The sequence below is a fragment of the Vicugna pacos genome, chromosome 11 (genome assembly GCF_048564905.1).
Source record: "Vicugna pacos chromosome 11, VicPac4, whole genome shotgun sequence".
Classification (NCBI taxonomy): domain Eukaryota; kingdom Metazoa; phylum Chordata; class Mammalia; order Artiodactyla; family Camelidae; genus Vicugna; species Vicugna pacos.
In genome coordinates, this window is record NC_132997.1 from 39,525,055 (window position 1) to 39,542,066 (window position 17,012).

A 17,012-nucleotide genomic window follows, 5' to 3' on the forward strand; every position below is an offset into this window, starting at 1 on the left:
CCCTCCCCGCCCCCACCCCTGGGCTGGCTGGGCTCCCATCAGCCGCGCTGCATCATCAATATTTCATTGGCGTCAATAAGAGGCAGCAGCCGGGACAGCGGCTGCAGCACGGCAGCACTCCAGCCAGCTCCAGTCACAGTTCGCCTGGGGAGTCAGGCTCCTGTCCCTGCCCACCACCATGGACGTCTTCAAGAAGGGCTTCTCCATCGCCAAGGAGGGTGTGGTGGGCGCCGTGGAGAAGACCAAGCAGGGGGTGACAGAGGCGGCTGAGAAGACCAAGGAGGGTGTCATGTATGTGGGTGAGTTTGGGCGTGGCAGGGCGGGGCAGCTCGGTGGCCGCCCAGCTACCTGGGCCCCAGGGAGGCATTTTGGGAGGGATGAGGACCTGGCTGTTAAGTCAGGGTCTCCCTGCAGTGGAGCACCTCCACTCTTTTACTGTTTGGGCCTCCTAGGGGGCCCCTGGGGTCTCTGGGGCAGGACAGCAAGAGGGGCACTCAGCTCTCAGACACACCTGTTTGTGCACACACCAATGCACACCCCAGCGCCCCCGCCCCGTCATCACCCACAGGCCCCTTGACAGATAAGAAGCCACACTGAGCCTGGAGCCCTGGGGGCAGAGCAAGCAGGTGCTCGACAGCCAGGCCACAGGTCCCCACCCTGGTCAGAGGGAAGGGGGTGGTCTGGGCAGACGAGACAGACCCTCAGGGTCCTGTCTGACTCCACCCCCCCATCAGCTCCCTCTGAAGGAGAGGCCAAGCTGATGACTCAGCTCTTGCTGGTCCCATCGTGTGCTGCTTCAGAGGCCTAGGCCACACCCACACGAGGTCGGACGCTACCTTAGGCCTGTCTCTCTCGTCTCCCCATCCTGTCCTGTCCACTTCCCATCTGTCCCCTCCTCCAGACACAGCAGGAAGTGGCCTTTGAAGGGATGGCTGGGCCCAGACACGAGCCTTACCCGCTGCTACCCTGCAGCTTGTCCAGCTGTTCTGCAGTGTGTCTGCCCTGACCACTCCCCTCCCAGCACCAGGAGGGGTGGGCCTGGGTTGACGTCTCCATTTTCTCGGCAGGAGCCAAGACCAAGGAGGGTGTCGTGCAGAGTGTGACCTCAGGTGAGGAGCCCCAGAACCAGGGTACATGGAGACTGGGATGTCCAGGGACTTCTGCACCCTGGTACTAAAGGCCCAAGTCCAAGGCTCTCCTTCCTCTTCAGCTGTACATGGACCCAGACCTCTCCAGAACCTGAGGCTAGACCCAGGGTGGGCCACCCCTATCATCATCAGAGCTCCCCTGGAGTCAAAAAGGGGGCAGCCTAGGGTCTCCAGTAGAACTAGGGTTTTGAGTGCCCTGGGACAGGGGCTGCTCTGGCCTGGTGGGCAGGCCAGGCCCCGGGGTGGGGGAGGGGTCAGGGCCAAAGCCAACCAGTTTCTTCCCACAGTGGCTGAGAAGACCAAGGAGCAGGCCAATGCCGTGAGCGAGGCCGTGGTCTCCAGCGTCAACATCGTGGCCAACAAGACCGTGGAGGAGGCGGAGAACATCGCAGTCACCGCCGGAGTGGTGCGCAAGGTGAGACCTGGTCCCCAGGCCTGGCCCTCAAACCAGTCCCATCCTTTCCCCTGGCTCCCAGGGAGACCAGCTGGGGAGGAGGCATTCTCACCCCGCTGACATACAGGAACACAGAGACTTAGGGGTCCTGGTCCGTGCTTGGTATTGTCACATCTATTAACTTCTGGAATCCTCACAAACACGCCCACGAGGCAGGCAGCGTGAGGTCCAACTGGAAAGTGAGGCTCAAAACCACACCCACTTGATGGTGCTCGGCATTTAGGAGATATCACAATTTACAAGTGAAATCGGGGTCCAGTGGGCTCTAAGTGGTGACAGGCAGCCTCTCACGGCCAGTGGAGAGCGGGCCAGAGCTGCCGAGTCACCGCCCACCCAGTGTCCAGCCTCCCCACCGAGCCTGGCGGAGGAGGCGGGTGGAGGGGTGGGAGGGCTGCCACCTCCTCCTCCGAGGAGCGGGGAGGCAGCGCCCCCTGGTGACGGGAAAACCGTGAGGGTTCTGACCACGCCCTCCGCCTCTGCCTTTGTGAGCATGCGTGAGTGCGTGCCTGTGCCTGCTGAGAGTGTGCACGTGTGTGTGCCGGGCCGCAGAGCGCACAGGAACGGGGCGGGGGGGGGGGCACGCCCAGGGGGCGGAGGCCGGCTGGGAAAACTGTCCCTGCACCCACCGCAGAGACGCTCTGATTGAAGCATTTTACACTTGCTAACTCATTTAATCGGCACAAAATCCCACGAGACAGGGTGTGGCAGTGAGGCACAGAAAGATCAAGTAATGTGCCCAGGGTCCCAGGGCTAGTCCGAGTGAGCCTGCAATGCCCAGGGCAGCCCAGGTTCCGAGCCTGTGCTCTGAGAGAGAAACTGAAAGTGGGGTCTTGGTGGGAGCGCGTTCATATTGGGGACAGGAGGTGTTCCTCTTAGAGACAGTGCTGTCACCAGCTCTGTGTAAGGCTGTCCTTTAGAGAGCTCCTCTGCCTGGCACAGTCCCCTCCCGGCAGTAGAATCCCAGGCACCCACCACTAAGAATCCCAGCTCCAGGGAGCGGGTGGATGGGAGAGCAGGGGGTCACCCTGCCCCTGGCTCTGGGAACAGCACACGTTCTCCAGGTCCTAGTTCCCAGCTCTTCCTCTTCCAGCTGTATGACCTTGGGAAGCTACTCAACCTCTCCAGGCCTCCATTGTCTCAGCTGTAAAATGGGAGAGGGGTGGTGAGGGTACCCATCTCACTGGGCTGTGTGATGATGCAGGGAAATGGCCCGCATGAAGCGGCTATGCCTCACTCATGGTGAGCATGGTGACTCTATCATCATCATCAGTGTCCCTGGGCAGGACCCATATGTGCCCCAGGAGGTGCCAGGCCCCTCCCTCCCTCACCCCCCCCCATTGGAACAGGCTCTGGGATGGGGCAAGGCTGCCCCTGGGCCTCTGAGTGGAAGCCTGGGCACTCCTCTCTGACTTTGGAGGAGGGCCGGTGGGCCCTTGGAGCTACCAGGAGAGACGTTTCCTGGTGACACCCAAAAACCAGTCATGACTCACCCTCCAGTGAACGGTAGAAGGTTGCAGCACTGCCTGTCTGTCTGACTGCTCATGCCATTGGCCTCATGCACCCACCTTGGGGCAACAGGACTAGGCAGGTGGCCACCTGCCCTTTGCCTGGAGAGCCTCATCCAACTCTGGCGTCCCTAGTCCATCAAGAGGTGGGATGGCCCTGTGGTAGCACACAGGTGGTAGGACCCTCCAGAGGCAGGTGCTGAGACTGGGATCTTAACTGGTCATCCAGTCTGGCCCCACCTACCAGCTGTCACTTGACCACCTCGAGGCAGGCCACAATCTCAGGCAAGTGTCTGGCTGAGTATAGGCAGGTAGAAGGAGATCAGAAGTGGGAGAGGATTGTATAGTCCCTGCTGGTCCCAACCAGACCAGACTGAGCCCAGCACCTATTCAGGAGGCAGGGAGAAGGAAAGAGGGAGGCACTCATGCTACTGGGGTTATGCGTGGGCCTGGAGCAAGCCAGACCTGATCCCTTCCAGCCCCACTGCTTTGAGCTCTGAGGCCTTGAGATAGATACCTGTCCTCTCTACTCACAGGGTCCCCATGTGAGCAGTGATAACATGCCCCTCCTCCTAGGGCTGTTTGGGGGTCTCAGTAGGGTAAAGGTTTGTGATTCAGGCTGAATCACATGATCACATACCCTTATCCTGCTGAGGTTACACCTAGGGTGGGGTCAGGCCCAGGGTTTCAGGGGCCACTGCCCACCCCATCCCACCTCACTGGGCTTCATTATGGAGGAGGCCCAACCAGGGACTGTCAGTATCAGCTATTGGGGGTGAAGCTGAGATCAAGGGTACTGGGTACCCCCAGAAGGCCTTGGCTCCATCAGACAGAGCCCCCACTGTGATCCTTTCACAAGGCTCTATCACCTCCATGGGCAGTCTGGCCCCACCTCCCTCACCTCCAGCCAGACACATACAGCAAGGTGATGAGGACCTCTGCTCCTCTTTGAGGCCAGGGTGACGAGACCCTGGTTGCAGGGCAGCTGGGGGCTCTGTGCCGTCTACCTGGTCCCACATCCCCTTTGCTTTCCCACAGGAGGACCTCGAGCAACCTGCCCCCTCACCGGAGGGTGAGACGGCCAAAGTGGAAGAGGAAGAGGCCAAGGAGGTAGGAGGTGGGCTCCTGGGGTTACACAGGGGTCCCTGGGCAAGCCTGCTTCCCTCCCGAGGCCTCAGAGTCCTCAGGGGAGTCTCCTGACCTGCAGCCTCCTGAGCCTGAGTGTGAAGTCCCCTCATGGATGACCCCCTCAGATGATCCCTGTCCCCACCCCACCCAGGGTGGCCACTGAGGGGTGGGGGCCCAGAGCTGTGTGTGAAAGTCACTCTCTCTCCCAGGCCAAGAGTGGGTGAGATTAGAGGGCCACAAGTGAGCTGCGGAGGCCCTGAGGAACCCATCCCCTTTGCCTTGGACACCATCCCTTCCCAGCACAAGGAGTGCCTTGCCCTGGAGTGTGACCTGCGGGGCCACCCATGGTCCCCACACCCTTGCCCGGCTGCCCACAGGCTGGTCCTCCCATGCTGCCACGACCGCCTTCACTTCCCTCCTTTGCCGCTTCCTGCCTCCTGGTTCTTCTGACCCCACTGATGCTGCTGTGAATTTTTTTTTTAATGATTCCAAATAAAACTCAAGTCCCCACTACATACCTGCCCATTCCTCCGCTCTGTGCTGCCTCATTCATGAAGAGGCCCCTGGGCCCTCCTGGGAACCCAGCGGACCTGGGTTGTATCCCAGCCTGCTGGCCATGGGCATCCACTGCTGAGGAGGCAGAAAGGAATAGTGAGCTGCTGGTCCCCAGACCTCCAACCCCACCATGGGTGGAGTGAAGGATCTGGAAGAAGAGCTGGGTCAGGTAAGCTACGGGGACATCCTGGGCATTTCTGGAACCTGCTGAGAGCAAGCGCTGCCTTCAGGGACTTCTCCTCATCACCATCACTGCGTTTTAAAGTACTTGATTGACTGACTGATTTAACTGAGATACTGGGGCTTGAGCATGCGCTCTACCACTGAGCTATGTGCCCAGCCCAGCCATCACCTTGTAACATGGAGGTGGCGGCCCTGCTTTTAGCTCCTGCAGACACCTTCCAGGATACGCTGTCTGCTGGAGCATGCGACCTGGACACCCCAGGTTTTGAGCTTTGGCTCATCTCCAGGGTGGACTCCACTGACAGCAGGGGGTGAGTGAGGACGGACCTCTTGGGCCTTCCAGCCACATGTGTTCTTGGCTCCACGGTCCTTTCAAGGGAACGGGGACACCTAACACCCCTCCCTGGAGCAGACGGTAACTTTCAAAGATGTGAAGTCTAAACCCATAGCGAGGACTCTGCTCCATCCTCGTCCTCAGCAGAGAAGGCCTTGACCCCAGGGCTCCTCCCAGTTGGCCCCACCCAGCCTTGCGTTCCCCGCCAGGCTGGAGCTGGGCTGGGCTTTCCTTTCCTTCACCAAAGAGGCCTGTCAAGCATCATTAGAAAACACAACAGCTGAGATGCAGGAGAGGAAGCCTCCGCCCTGAGAGAAAAAGGGTGAAAGCGAATTCTTGTTGAGCTCCTCCCAGGTGTCAGATGCTGTACACCGTGCTCTGCCTCATTTAATCCTCAGAACAAATAGTCCGTATGCCCCAGTTTCACCGAGAATGAACTGAGAAACGGAGAGGTTAAATAACTTGCCCAGGGGCACAGAGCTAGGAAGCTGGGGACTGGGCAGGAGGCGGCGGGGCCAGGGGGGCCCAGCTCCAGAATTGACTCCCGTGCTCTGCTAGGTCCACGTGGACTGCCTGGGCTTCAGGGGGATCAATGGCAAGCGCCACCATCCCCGGGTTGTTTCGAAACCCTGGTGGTTGTTACAGGAAGGGCTACTGACATCACACTCCGGAGTCCTGTTCAGAGACAACTAAGCGGAGAGCAGGGTTCCCTCTCCTTTGACACCCAGGTTGGGCTCAGAACATCTAAGTGGCTTGCCCCAGGCCTCCAGCCCTGGGTGTTGGCTCCAGAGCCTGAGTCCACACTGCCTGCAGACACGACCAGGTCCACACCGCCTTCCCACCCTGCCTCCGTGGTGAGGAGCAAAGGTCAAGGGCAGCCGTAGGGGCTGGAAACCCAGGTAAGCATGGCTGAGCAGGGCTGTACCCCAGCCTGCTGGCCATGGGCATCCACGGCTGAGGAGGCAGAAAGGAACAGGGAGCTGCTGGTCCTCAGCCCCACCCAACCCTTCCACGGGAAGAGTGAAGGGTCTAGAAGAGGCTCGGAGCAGTTGGGGTGTTCCTGCTCCCAGGCTCAGACACTGCTCACCAGTGCCTGCGCATGCCCACGCATGCCCTAGGAAGAGGCCACCTGGGACCTGGGTGTGCCTGACAGAAAGTGAGGAGGAGCTAGGCCCACTCAGGTGACCAGGGCCCTGGGGACAGTGCATCACCAGGCTCCCAGTGCCCTCTCCTCAGCTGAAGGAACCTGACAGTGTCCCTGCTGCTGGCTCCCTACCCCCACCCCTGACACATACTCAGGGCCTGATGCTGTGATTACACAGCAAGGTCTGTCCTGTCCAGGAAGCCTCATCCACACCCCATGGACCCAGCAAAGCTCTTTGCCTTTAAGCCCCCATCACGTGCTCTGTGGTGCTGCACCTGACTTCCCTAGAGGAGTAACTGCTCTCCCCTCTTCCCTCTCCTTATCTGAGAAGACTTGGGCAATCTGCCCCTCTTTTCTTTGTTTTTTTTTTTTTTTTTTTTTGGTAGGTGGCAGTTTTAATAAGCAAGAGAACTTACATACAAGGCTTGTCTTGGGCAACTGTAAGATGAGTAGATCTCTGCCCTGGACCATCAGAATCTTAAAAGTTTATAGAGGCTGTAACTGGAGTCAGTCATATGTTCAGTCCAGATGGTCTCAACAACACCTTACTCTCTCAAGGCTACATCCTTGAAATGGCTGCTAGAATGGGAATTATAGGCAGGCATACATTCCAAGGATGGGGAGGGGGTGAGGAGCCTCTGATGGCCCAGGTCCAGTGACCATCAGTTACATCCTCTTGGTGACCTTTTCCAACATTGCTGCAACGAATTTTTCAGTCATCTACTATGTATCAGGCAAGGTGCTTGACTCTTAGGAACCAGACTAAGCAAACTAGATATGGTCTCTCCTCACAGATTGCTCAGAATCTTGGAGGTGTCGGGGAAGAATAAATTTCTGTTTACCCCTCTAGGTTTTTCTGGCTGGTCAGAGAATTAAATTGACACGAGACAGACTGACAAGAGAAAACCAAAGTTTAATAACATGTATACATGCGAGAGACCCAGGAAAACTGAGTGACTCATCACAGTGGCTGAAACCTTCACCTTAAGTATCATCTTAAGTTAAAAACAAAAGAGGATGCTGGGACTACGGGTTTGGGACTTCTAAGGGGAGGAAAGCAATTGACATGGAGATGGAAAAGCAAATGGTTGGTAAATAAATGTTCACTCGACTATATACAGACAATGGGACACAGAGAGGAATTTAAACAGACTTTTAAAGGTTCTTTTCTGTCTACACACCTAGTTCATACTACGGTTATCTATGGTGATAGCTCTATTCCTGTATGTAATAGACCGTCCATCTAAATTCTTTAGGCAGATAAGGGGGAAGGTCAGAATTTCTTCCTGTGTCTTTCAGACCTTGATTGTTTTCAACTTGAAATAACCTGCATATACCAACGAGATGTTTTGGAGTGGCAAATTATGCTCCCCTACAGAGGGAAGCGAGATAATTTGAAAAGCAGTAACACTAAAGAATATCATGTTAGGGAAGGATGGAATGCTGGGAGGCCCAAACTGGAATGCTTAATCTAATCTGCGATTGTTAGGGAAGGCTCGCCAGATATTGTGATATTTTTGATGAAACTGGAAGGATGAATAAGAATTAGCAAGATTAAGCCCCCCACCCCCAAGGCCCCTCAGCTGAGTGTTGAGAATGCATCAGCCCATTTAATCCTCACAATAACAAGTTGGGAGATTCTGTTATTGTGCATCCCACTATCGAGGATTGAGGTTTGATGAAAATCCTTTAGACATTGAAGCTCAGACAGATTAAGGAACTTGCCCTAAGAGGTATCTGAACTCAAGAGGTCTGACTCCAGTGCCTGCTGCTTTAGAGCCACTCAGCTGTCTCTATTATGACCTGCTGGGGCCGCACTGTCCCTCCCACAGAGGCCGCTGGCTCCCCATCTGCTTTCTTGCCCACTGGGCCTGGTGCCAAAGCATCAGCATCTCAGCAGTGAGCTAACTTGAAACAGTGTAAATGGCCTTCCTGGCCAAAGGACTGGTGCTACTGGTGGTTTTTCAGGAAGGCTGGCAGGCCTAGGGCAGGGGCTGGGTGGGGCTCCCCTGAGTCCCAGAGGCAGCAGTCGGGCGACCCCGCAGCGACCTAGAGCTCAGGCTGGACCAGGTTCTCCGCCCGGAGGGGCGGGGCGGGGCGGGGCGGGACGGGACGGGCCAGCTGCTTTGTCAGTGCGCGTTTGGTGTCCCTCTCCAACCCGATCTCAGCGCCTGCCCCTTCCTCTTGTTCCGGTTCCGTGTATGTGTGTGTGTGTGTGTGTGTGTGTATTTCCAGATACCCCACACTAGGGACTGACCCTCCCCAGCTTATCCTCCCTGTCTCTCTCCCTCTTTACCCCGCCCCCGTTAGAGGCAGAGCGTGGGCCAGCGGAGTGGACCTGGGTAGGTAGGGGCTTCCCAGAGCTCCAGGACAGGGGAGACTCAGACAGAGGTGTAGAGGCAGGTCCAAAGAGGATGAATCCGAGAACGGCATTAGAGAGCGGAGCCCTACACCGAGACGCAGAGCGGGTGGCCTCCAGGCTCCCAAGGCGAACCCCGGAGTGGGAGAGCGCTGGGTGGGGCGAGGGCCCGACCTGCACCCTTGAGTGCCAGGAGGATGTGTCATTTTGCTGTCCCCGAGATTCCTGGCTGCCCTGCTGACTCACAGGTCTCTAGCCCCCATCTCAGCGCCCCTGGATCCCTGGAGAGGTGACCTGAGTGGCCTAGGGATTGGCTTCTCCCTTCTTCGCTGTGTGGTGTGGGGTGCTTCCTGCCCTAGTAATCGGGCTTTGGTGACCCACAACGATTTCCTTGCCTGGGCCGCACACACACCGACCGCCCTCTCCGTCACTCCCCCTCCACTTCGGGCTGCAGGTCCCCAGCCAGTGCCGCACGCATGCCAGTGACTCGCCTTCTACGGAAGCGGGGAAGGATTTACTCGACCTTCTCCCCACTGAGCTCCCCCTAGCCCGGTCCCAGTGGCGGCTGGGCAGATGGCCAGTCCGCATGTCCAGGCTGAGTGTGTGGGGACCACGTGCTTGGGGTTGGTCAGGGCCCTAAGATTTACGGACAGCCGACACGGACTTGAGTCCCTGCCATGTGAATTTGGGTGAGACCTAACTCATCCTCTGTGCCTCAGTTTCTTCATATAAACTGCTAATAAGACTCATCTCAAGAGGTTGTTGTAAAAGTTACACTAGGGGCTATAAGTGTTAGGGCAGCGCCAGGAACAAGGTAAATGCTGAATAAAAGGCAGCTGCTATTATTAATGAAACTCCAGCTTTGAGACCCCGGCCTGGTACCGACCCCAAGCTCGCAGGCTGAGGGATCCTCGGGGTCAGGGAAGCAGGATTTGGCAGACAGGGTGGAGGGAGTTTGGTGAGCCTCCCTCTGCCCCGAACAGCTCTCTGTACCCCGGATCCAGCCTCTCTTCAGACCCTGGGTGGGACCACCGCCTTCCCACCGCGGCCCGCCTTCGGCTAGGACGTGCTCTCGGGCTGGCGGGGCTGGAGCAGGGCCCGGTCACTCCCCCGAGTCCGTGTGCTGGGAACCGCCCCGCGCCCCCTCCATCCCCCCCCCCTTGCGGGGCGGGCCGGCCCTGGGGCGCCTTAAAAACCAGAGCCGGCGCTTGGGTTGCCGCGGCTGTGAGCAGGATCCAACGTCGCTGCTCTTACTCTTGACCACCTCGCAGACCGCCCCCCGCAGCCATGGCCAGCAAGGGCTTGAAGGACCTGAAGCAGCAAGTGGAGGGAGCCACCCAGGAAGCGGGTGAGGACAGTAGGCGACCTGGGGCGCATACTGGGGCACCCGGCTAGACGCGTAGGAGCAGAAGTGCGGGGTGGGGGCGGTGTCTGCGCAGCACGTAAGTTCGCAGGTGGCTTCGGCTCAGAAGGGCCCTCCCCTGTGATGCAGGGACTTGGCAGGACGCCCACCCTGGTTAGCGCGGGGGATGATGCCTTGAGGGAGAGGGGAGAACAGCGGTGCCTGAGAAGCCCGGGACTGCGCTTTGGGCATTGCCAGAGCCAATCTGAGGAGGCTGGGAAGGCGGGGAGCAGCCCCACCCCAATCCTTAGAGGCCCCGCCCGGGTCCTTAGGAGAGGGTGAAGGTCCCCAGAGAGTGCGCTCTGCCACCCCGAGATCGATCTCTGCCCGTCAGGGTCCCAGAGGCACACAGAACCAGGATGGAATGGGCGAAGCCCCTCCAGGCCTCCACCCGGCATTGCTTTGATCCACCCTCCCCACTTCCCAGATACTTTTTTGATCCACCCTCCGCCACTTCCCAAATACTCATTTCCTTTTAAGTCCTCACCCAGAGAACCTTCCCACCCTCAGCCCTGCAGGGCAGGTCCCCAGTCTTAATTTCTCCATCTCCAGCTCTTTCCCCCTCAGACCAAGCTTACAGGACTGGTGGTAGGAAGGGACTGAGGAGAAGGGGGTGTGAGGAGATCTTGGGCCCACCCGCTGAAGCTCTTCCAGTCACAGCTTAGCCTCCCTTGGGACTCCAGTTCCCAATCTGTCTTACATACATCCCACTCAACAGGCAACGTCCAAACCAACCCCTCCTTCATCAGTACCCTAGGGAAAGCCCCTATTTGCTCCTTTAAGGCTAAAATTCTACCAAGAAGCCTCTGTCTACAGTACCCTTCCTTCTGGACCTCACGTTCCCCATCTGAAAGCTGGGTGTAAAGGCTTCTTCTCTGGCCATATCAGACAATGACCCCAGGGACCTCTGTGGGCAGCAGACCCCAGGGCCTGCCTGACCCCCTGGAACCCTGGCCCCTGGGGTCTGGATAAAGCAGGTCCGTTCCAGTTCAGCACAAGGATGAGTCAGATCTCTGGAGGCCAGAGCCACCTGTCTGTCTACCCAGCAGGTGTGACCCACCTGATCCCATGGAAACGTTGTTTCCACAGGCACAAACTCTGGTGCAGAGGAGATGGCCTGCCCTTGGAAGTTTCGCCTATTTTCTGCACTTTGTTTCCTAATGCCTTAAGCTGCCTGCCTACGGAGGCACTGGCATCATTGCTTGTGTGCCCTCTGGGAAGAAGCACAGAAGCGAGGAGGTAGTGAGAGGGCCTTGCAAAGTAGAAGTCCCAGTGCTCCAAAGGCGGGAATTCAGGCATTGGGGCCAAGCTTCTGGGAGAGAAGTTGTTAAAAGGAGCAGGGTTCTTTCTGGCCATGCCCACCAGTAGCCACAGCCCAGATGCCAGCTCCAGCCTGGCCCTGCCCTGCCTTCCTTCCTCTGTTGGATATTTTCTCAGCAATCCTGGAGAAGGGAAGGGAAGCAGGCCAGAGGGGAAGAGCCCAAAGTTATAAATAAACAAGAACACCCTGGAGTCACGGAAAGGACTCATGCCCCTCACTGGCTGGGAGGCCTTGGCCAAAGGGTTTTACTTCAATGGCATCCATCCCCAGGCCTGTAGGGTAGACCACTTGCGAGAACAGATGGGGGTTGTCAACAGTGGGGCCCCCGTGGTAGCTGTTATCTCAACAGGGGCTAAAGGCTACATCTCTTTGTTCCAGTGACTGCGGCTGGAGCAGCGGCTCAGCAAGTGGTGGATCAGGCCACAGAGGCAGGGCAGAAAGGTCTGATACGGCTGGTGGGCAGGAGGGTGGGCAGCCCCAGCACACTCCCACTCCACCCAGCCCTTGCCCAGACATACCCTCTCCTCTGCAACTGCTCTACCCACATTGATTCTTGGGGAGGGAGACCCAAACCAGGTTAACCCTGCATGGCTGTGGTTCCCTGCCCCCCCTACCCCCTACCCCCCCCCCCCGACCCTCTGCCTTCATCTGCCTTATCCTTTCCTTTCCCAGCCATGGACCAGGTGGCCAAGTCTACCCAGGAAACCATCGACAAGACGGCTAATCAAGCCTCTGAGACTTTCTCGGGTTTTGGGAAAAAAATCGGTCTGCTGAAATGATAGAAGGGAGACACGGGTTACTCCCTTCCAGGCCATGAGCTCTAGCAGGTCCCTGGCCAATTGCCTTATTAAAGCACATATTCCTACCCCGTGTCCACTTCATGCCTCCCCCTAGAGTGGGCCCAGCCCTCCGTCGCCTAGAGCAGAGCCCTAATATCCATAAACTCAGCCGCAACATCTAGAGTCCTGGCATTCCAGACTCAGAAACCTGGACGGTCCAAGAACCCTCAGCCGCGTACCTAGACTCTCCCTTATCCAAAGTTCAACCCCCATCTAGGTACGTGCTCCTCCCCGCTCCATTTCCCCGCCCCCGATTCCAAAATCGCTCCCCAGCTCCAGGAACCCGGGCCCTCCTAGGAAGGGGATACTCGGTCCCCAGATCCTCGAGGAGCTCAGCTCCGGGCGGGGGAGGTGGGGTGGCAAAGGGTTCTAACCGCGGGGAACTCGGGAACTTTTCCCAGTGAGCTAAGCCGGGGGACTGGGAGTACTGGGCATCCCCGGGGCCAGGCACCCGCGAGGACTTCGGGGAAGACAAGGAACGCAGGTGAACGGCTTCTGGCCCTGGTGACCAACCTCGCCCGCCCGCCGGGTGTTTGCGCGGCGGCCGCACCCAGCGGTGAATCACAAGGCGAGACCGGAGGGCGAGGACACGCCCCTAACACCTGGGCCCCGCCCAGTTGACCTCTGTTTGGCGCATCCCCAGGAGCCCCGCCCACGACACGCCCCCTGGGGGGTAAGGTCTTCGGCGCACGGGGCGGTGCACATGGGAATGAAATGCTGGGAGCAGGAATGTGCGTGCTCGCGCGGGACCACTCCCTGGAGCACCCTTTCCCTTCCGGACCCGCCAGTACCTTCTGGCCCAGGACAAAGGCCGGCAATTTCGTCGGGCAGGTCCCGCAGATGGTCTAGAGTTCATTTAATTCCCTCCCGCCCCCAACACGTGTCCACGTGTCCCTGCACGCGACACCAGCCCTGGGTACGCCCTGCTGATGGATGACTCACAGTTGCCACAGGAAGAGGCCTACCCCTGGCGCCGGGCGCTGGCGGCCCTCTTCAACCAAACCCCCTGCCACACCTCGTTGGGTGACTCCCCTTTCCCTTCCCCACCTCCACGTCTTGGCACACGCTAGTCCCTCTGTCCCTCCGGTGTTTTCTGGACGAGCACGAGCCATGCTGTTTCAACTCACGAATACTGGCTACACGGCACTCCCCAGTCCTGGGGAGACTGAGAGAAAACAGCATCGTCTTTCCTTCCCACGCTGACTTAAGGCCGGCTTTTCCAGAGGCCTTTCACGAACTGCCAGCAGGGGGCAGTGTCGTCGTGTACACCTCCTCCCAATCACCTCTCCTTCACGCCTCCAAGCCCAGGTCTCTCTGTGGGTGGCTCTGCCTAGGTGACCTTGCCTTTCTCCAATCTGAGATCCCTCCCAAATGAGAAACAAGTCTCCTCCTTCACCCTCAGCAGCTCCCACCCTCACCCCAGGGCAAAGCCCTGTGTCCTGCTTGGTTCCTGTTGCTGACAGTCCCCAAAAGAAGGCCTCACCAGTCTGCAAAATGGGCCAAGGCTGCTCCTCCTGGTCTAAGGGAAGGTCCTTGAGGAGACACCTCGGGTAATCTGGAGGCACTTCCAGCATCCCCGGGAGCCCCTGCCCTCAGGAGAGGACGCCAGGGTCCATTCAGAGAGACCGCCTGGGGCCCCATGGTGTGGGGGAGGGGTGGGGAGGGCTGGACCCACAGAGCCCTCACATCTTTTGCATCCTTCCTCTGCATGACTCAGGAGAAATCCCAGTTGGCCCAACAATCGCTCTTCATCCTGTTCTCCTTGTGAGTGTTGGCCTGAGGGATGGGTGTGTGAATCAGCTCAGGCCAAGGACAGGAGGAGTCAGGTCTGAGGGCCAGGAGTCTTCTAAGAAAGTTTTTTCCACTCAAAAGAAAGACAAAGGAAGAAGCAGTTTCTCATCTTCCAGTGGACACTTTTGTGACTGGAAATGATGCTGAGAACTCTGGCCGTCATGGGTAACCACAGGAGGAACAAGCCTAAGGAAAAGCCAACGTGCTGGTTAGGGCAGAGCAGAAATACAGAGAGAACCTGGGTCTCAGGTTACTTTATTCAGTCCCTACTTAATCAGTCCTCTGGCTGCCACAGGCTAGGTGAGAGGGTCAGTTTCCTCATTGTCCGAACCACGCGAATTAGGATTCTGTTGCAAACCAAAATTTAAATCCTCATGTTACGTAAATGCTAAGGTCCTGCATTTGCTGGTCTCACCCACCTCCCCAGCCTCCTCCAGCAAAGCGCCCTCCCTCTCTGCCTCAACCACATTAACTGTTTTCCATTTCCCTTGACATCATCCTTCAGCTCACCTCAGTCCTTGCATGTGTTTTCTGTCTGGAATGCTCTCCATCCTGCCTCATAAACTGTCTTGTCTAGGTGGCTCCTGCTCTTTCATCCTTAAGATCTCATCTTCCCTGATCAGCTCCCAATATACAGAATGGGTACAGCCACTGCTGATATGTTCTCACACCCTCTGTGCTCCTTTTCCACTGCTGTATATTAAGGAGTCACTTTCCTATGCTTCTTTGTGATGGTTGTCCACAAGGCTGCAATTAAGTCCATTCTAACTGCTTAGCGCACACCCAGTGCCTAGAGTGGTGCTCTGGCAACACCTGCTGCATGAATGCAAGAATGCCTGTGCTTTGGTTCTACAGATAGCAGAGTTGAGACACTGTCAGGTTCACCACTGATGCAGGAAAATGGATATGGGGTGTGAGGAGGGCTGTGTCCCAGGCTTTGGTTAAATCCTTGGGACACGCCCCACCAAATATGGGTCCTTGGCTTCATGCAGGAAAGAATTCAAGAGCGAGCCACAGTTGAGTAAAGGTAGATTTATTTAGAGATACATCAAAATGCAAGAGAAAGGCCACGAGGTATGGGGGTTGGGTGCTCAGATTAGAGTAAAGGTAGGTACACACACCATAGACAGAGTGCGGGCCATCTCTGAAGAGGGAGAGAGAGGGAATGGCCATGAAGTGCTGTGTTGCCAATTTTTATGGGCTCAGTGGCTTCAAATGCTAATAAGTGGAAGGACCAGTCTAACTAGCCTGGGGAAGGGGCTGGGATTCCCAGGAAGTTGGCCATTTCCCACTCTTTGATCTTTTGTGGCTAGCCTTGGGACTGTCATGGCGCCTGTGGGCATGTTATTCACCATGTTAATATATTACAATAGGCATATAATGAAGCTCAAGGTCTACTAGAAGTCAAATCTCCCACCATCTTGAACCTCAAGGCCTACTCGGGGTTGAATCTTTAGCCATTCTAATGTGAATGCTGTTATTCCTTGAATGGCTGTGCCCTTCTTGTCTCACCGTGGTGCCATCTCTTCAGTGTAGCGTCTTCCACAACCCCCTGCCTCCGTGCAGCTGGTCCTCCCATGCACCAGGCAAATGCCTGTTTCTGCGTGCTTCTGTCCCCCTCAACACTGAGCCCTGGGGGGCAGGGCCAGGTTGGATTTGTCTTTGGCCCCATGTCTGGGACAAGGTGGGCATGGTCTGGGGAGCCCTGGGAGTCTCTAGGAGTCCAGGCCCGTCTCCACGAGGTTCATGAAGCTAGTTGAGCCCAGATGGGCTGAGGGGAAGAAGGCTGTAGCCACTGCACCTGTTAGATTTGGTCAAGTCTCCAAAGATTAATTCTTCCACTGGCAATTCCCCAGATAGTTCCTAATTCTACAAATCCCAGTCCTCAACTAGCCAAACACAAAGTCACTAACATCACATTTTGGTTCCCCTCAGCTTCTTAGTACTGATTCCCATCAAATCGCAGATGGGAAAGGGCAGAGTTTTCTACTTTCCACTTTCTCTCTCTTTCTCCTTTTTTTTAATTTGGTTGCTGTTAATTCTCATTTCTACTTTACGAAAACGCATAGTATTTGCATTCCATTCCTTCACACCTTTGTTTTGTCTTAGATCTGCAGATGAAGATATTAGGAGCTCTCTGCCATTCCTTCTGCTGAAATATGTTCTGCTGTCTCTGGGTTGATTGGAGTTAGTCCTCTAGAAGTTTTCTGAAGAAGGAGGTATTTTCAGATGAACTGAGAAGACATCAGGGATCTGAGTTGAGAATTGTTATAGTTCCGCCCCTTGGGTTATTTCAATGTGTCCATGAGGGTTCATGGTGTTCTATTTTTGTGTATGGCATTTTCTGTTTTTAAAAAAGCTAAAATAAAAATTTAAAAAGAAGGGCTCAAAAAAAAAAAAAAAAAGGAAGGAAGGTTCATGTGAACCATATTCTGAATTCTTAAAAGTCTGGTAATGTTGGTCTGTATGTAGCCTTTATAACTACACTTTCAACTGGGTTTGAAATTTATAGCGTGTATTCTAAATAAAACTTCACTGCCTTCTGGCACAGAAGGTTGACGCGTCCTTAGAAGCCTGATTTCTAATTCGGTGGAATTCCAAATACGTGACTTGGTCTTTATGGCTGGTTGGCTTTCTTTATCTTTAAAGAACAATGATATTTCTGGAGTTCCTCTCCGTGATGATTGTTCTCGTTCAGTTTTCCCTGGTATGCTCTTTCAATATTGATTCTAGATTTATTGTACTTCAGGAACATTTCTTAATTGTATTTTTAAATATTTGCTCTGTTCCATTGCTTGGCTTTCTTCTTTGGGAATTGTCTCCCAAACATTGTATGTGTCTATAATATG

The 17,012-nt window shown here is 56.1% G+C and overlaps 2 protein-coding genes across 3 annotated transcripts; both read left to right on the forward strand.

Annotated features, from left to right (window-relative positions):
• Nucleotides 1–58: 58 nt before the first annotated feature.
• SNCG (synuclein gamma) lies at nt 59–4,740 on the forward strand. Of its 2 annotated transcripts, none has more exons than XM_072972313.1 (5): nt 59–299; nt 1,068–1,109; nt 1,436–1,563; nt 4,146–4,224; nt 4,445–4,740. In XM_072972313.1, the coding sequence occupies exons 1-5, from the start codon at nt 179–181 to the stop codon at nt 4,477–4,479; spliced, it is 405 nt and encodes a 134-aa protein (XP_072828414.1). In that variant the 5' UTR covers nt 59–178; the 3' UTR covers nt 4,480–4,740. The 2 variants fall into 2 exon arrangements, with proteins under 2 accessions (XP_072828414.1, XP_015105958.1); XM_015250472.3 differs by having other exon boundaries at nt 4,146–4,217.
• A 5,252-nt stretch (nt 4,741–9,992) lies between these two features.
• ADIRF (adipogenesis regulatory factor) lies at nt 9,993–12,398 on the forward strand. The gene is made up of 3 exons (XM_006217389.4): nt 9,993–10,158; nt 11,912–11,974; nt 12,206–12,398. Exons 1-3 carry the CDS (start codon nt 10,098–10,100, stop codon nt 12,310–12,312), a joined length of 231 nt encoding a protein of 76 aa, XP_006217451.1. The 5' UTR covers nt 9,993–10,097; the 3' UTR covers nt 12,313–12,398.
• Nucleotides 12,399–17,012: the final 4,614 nt, after the last annotated feature.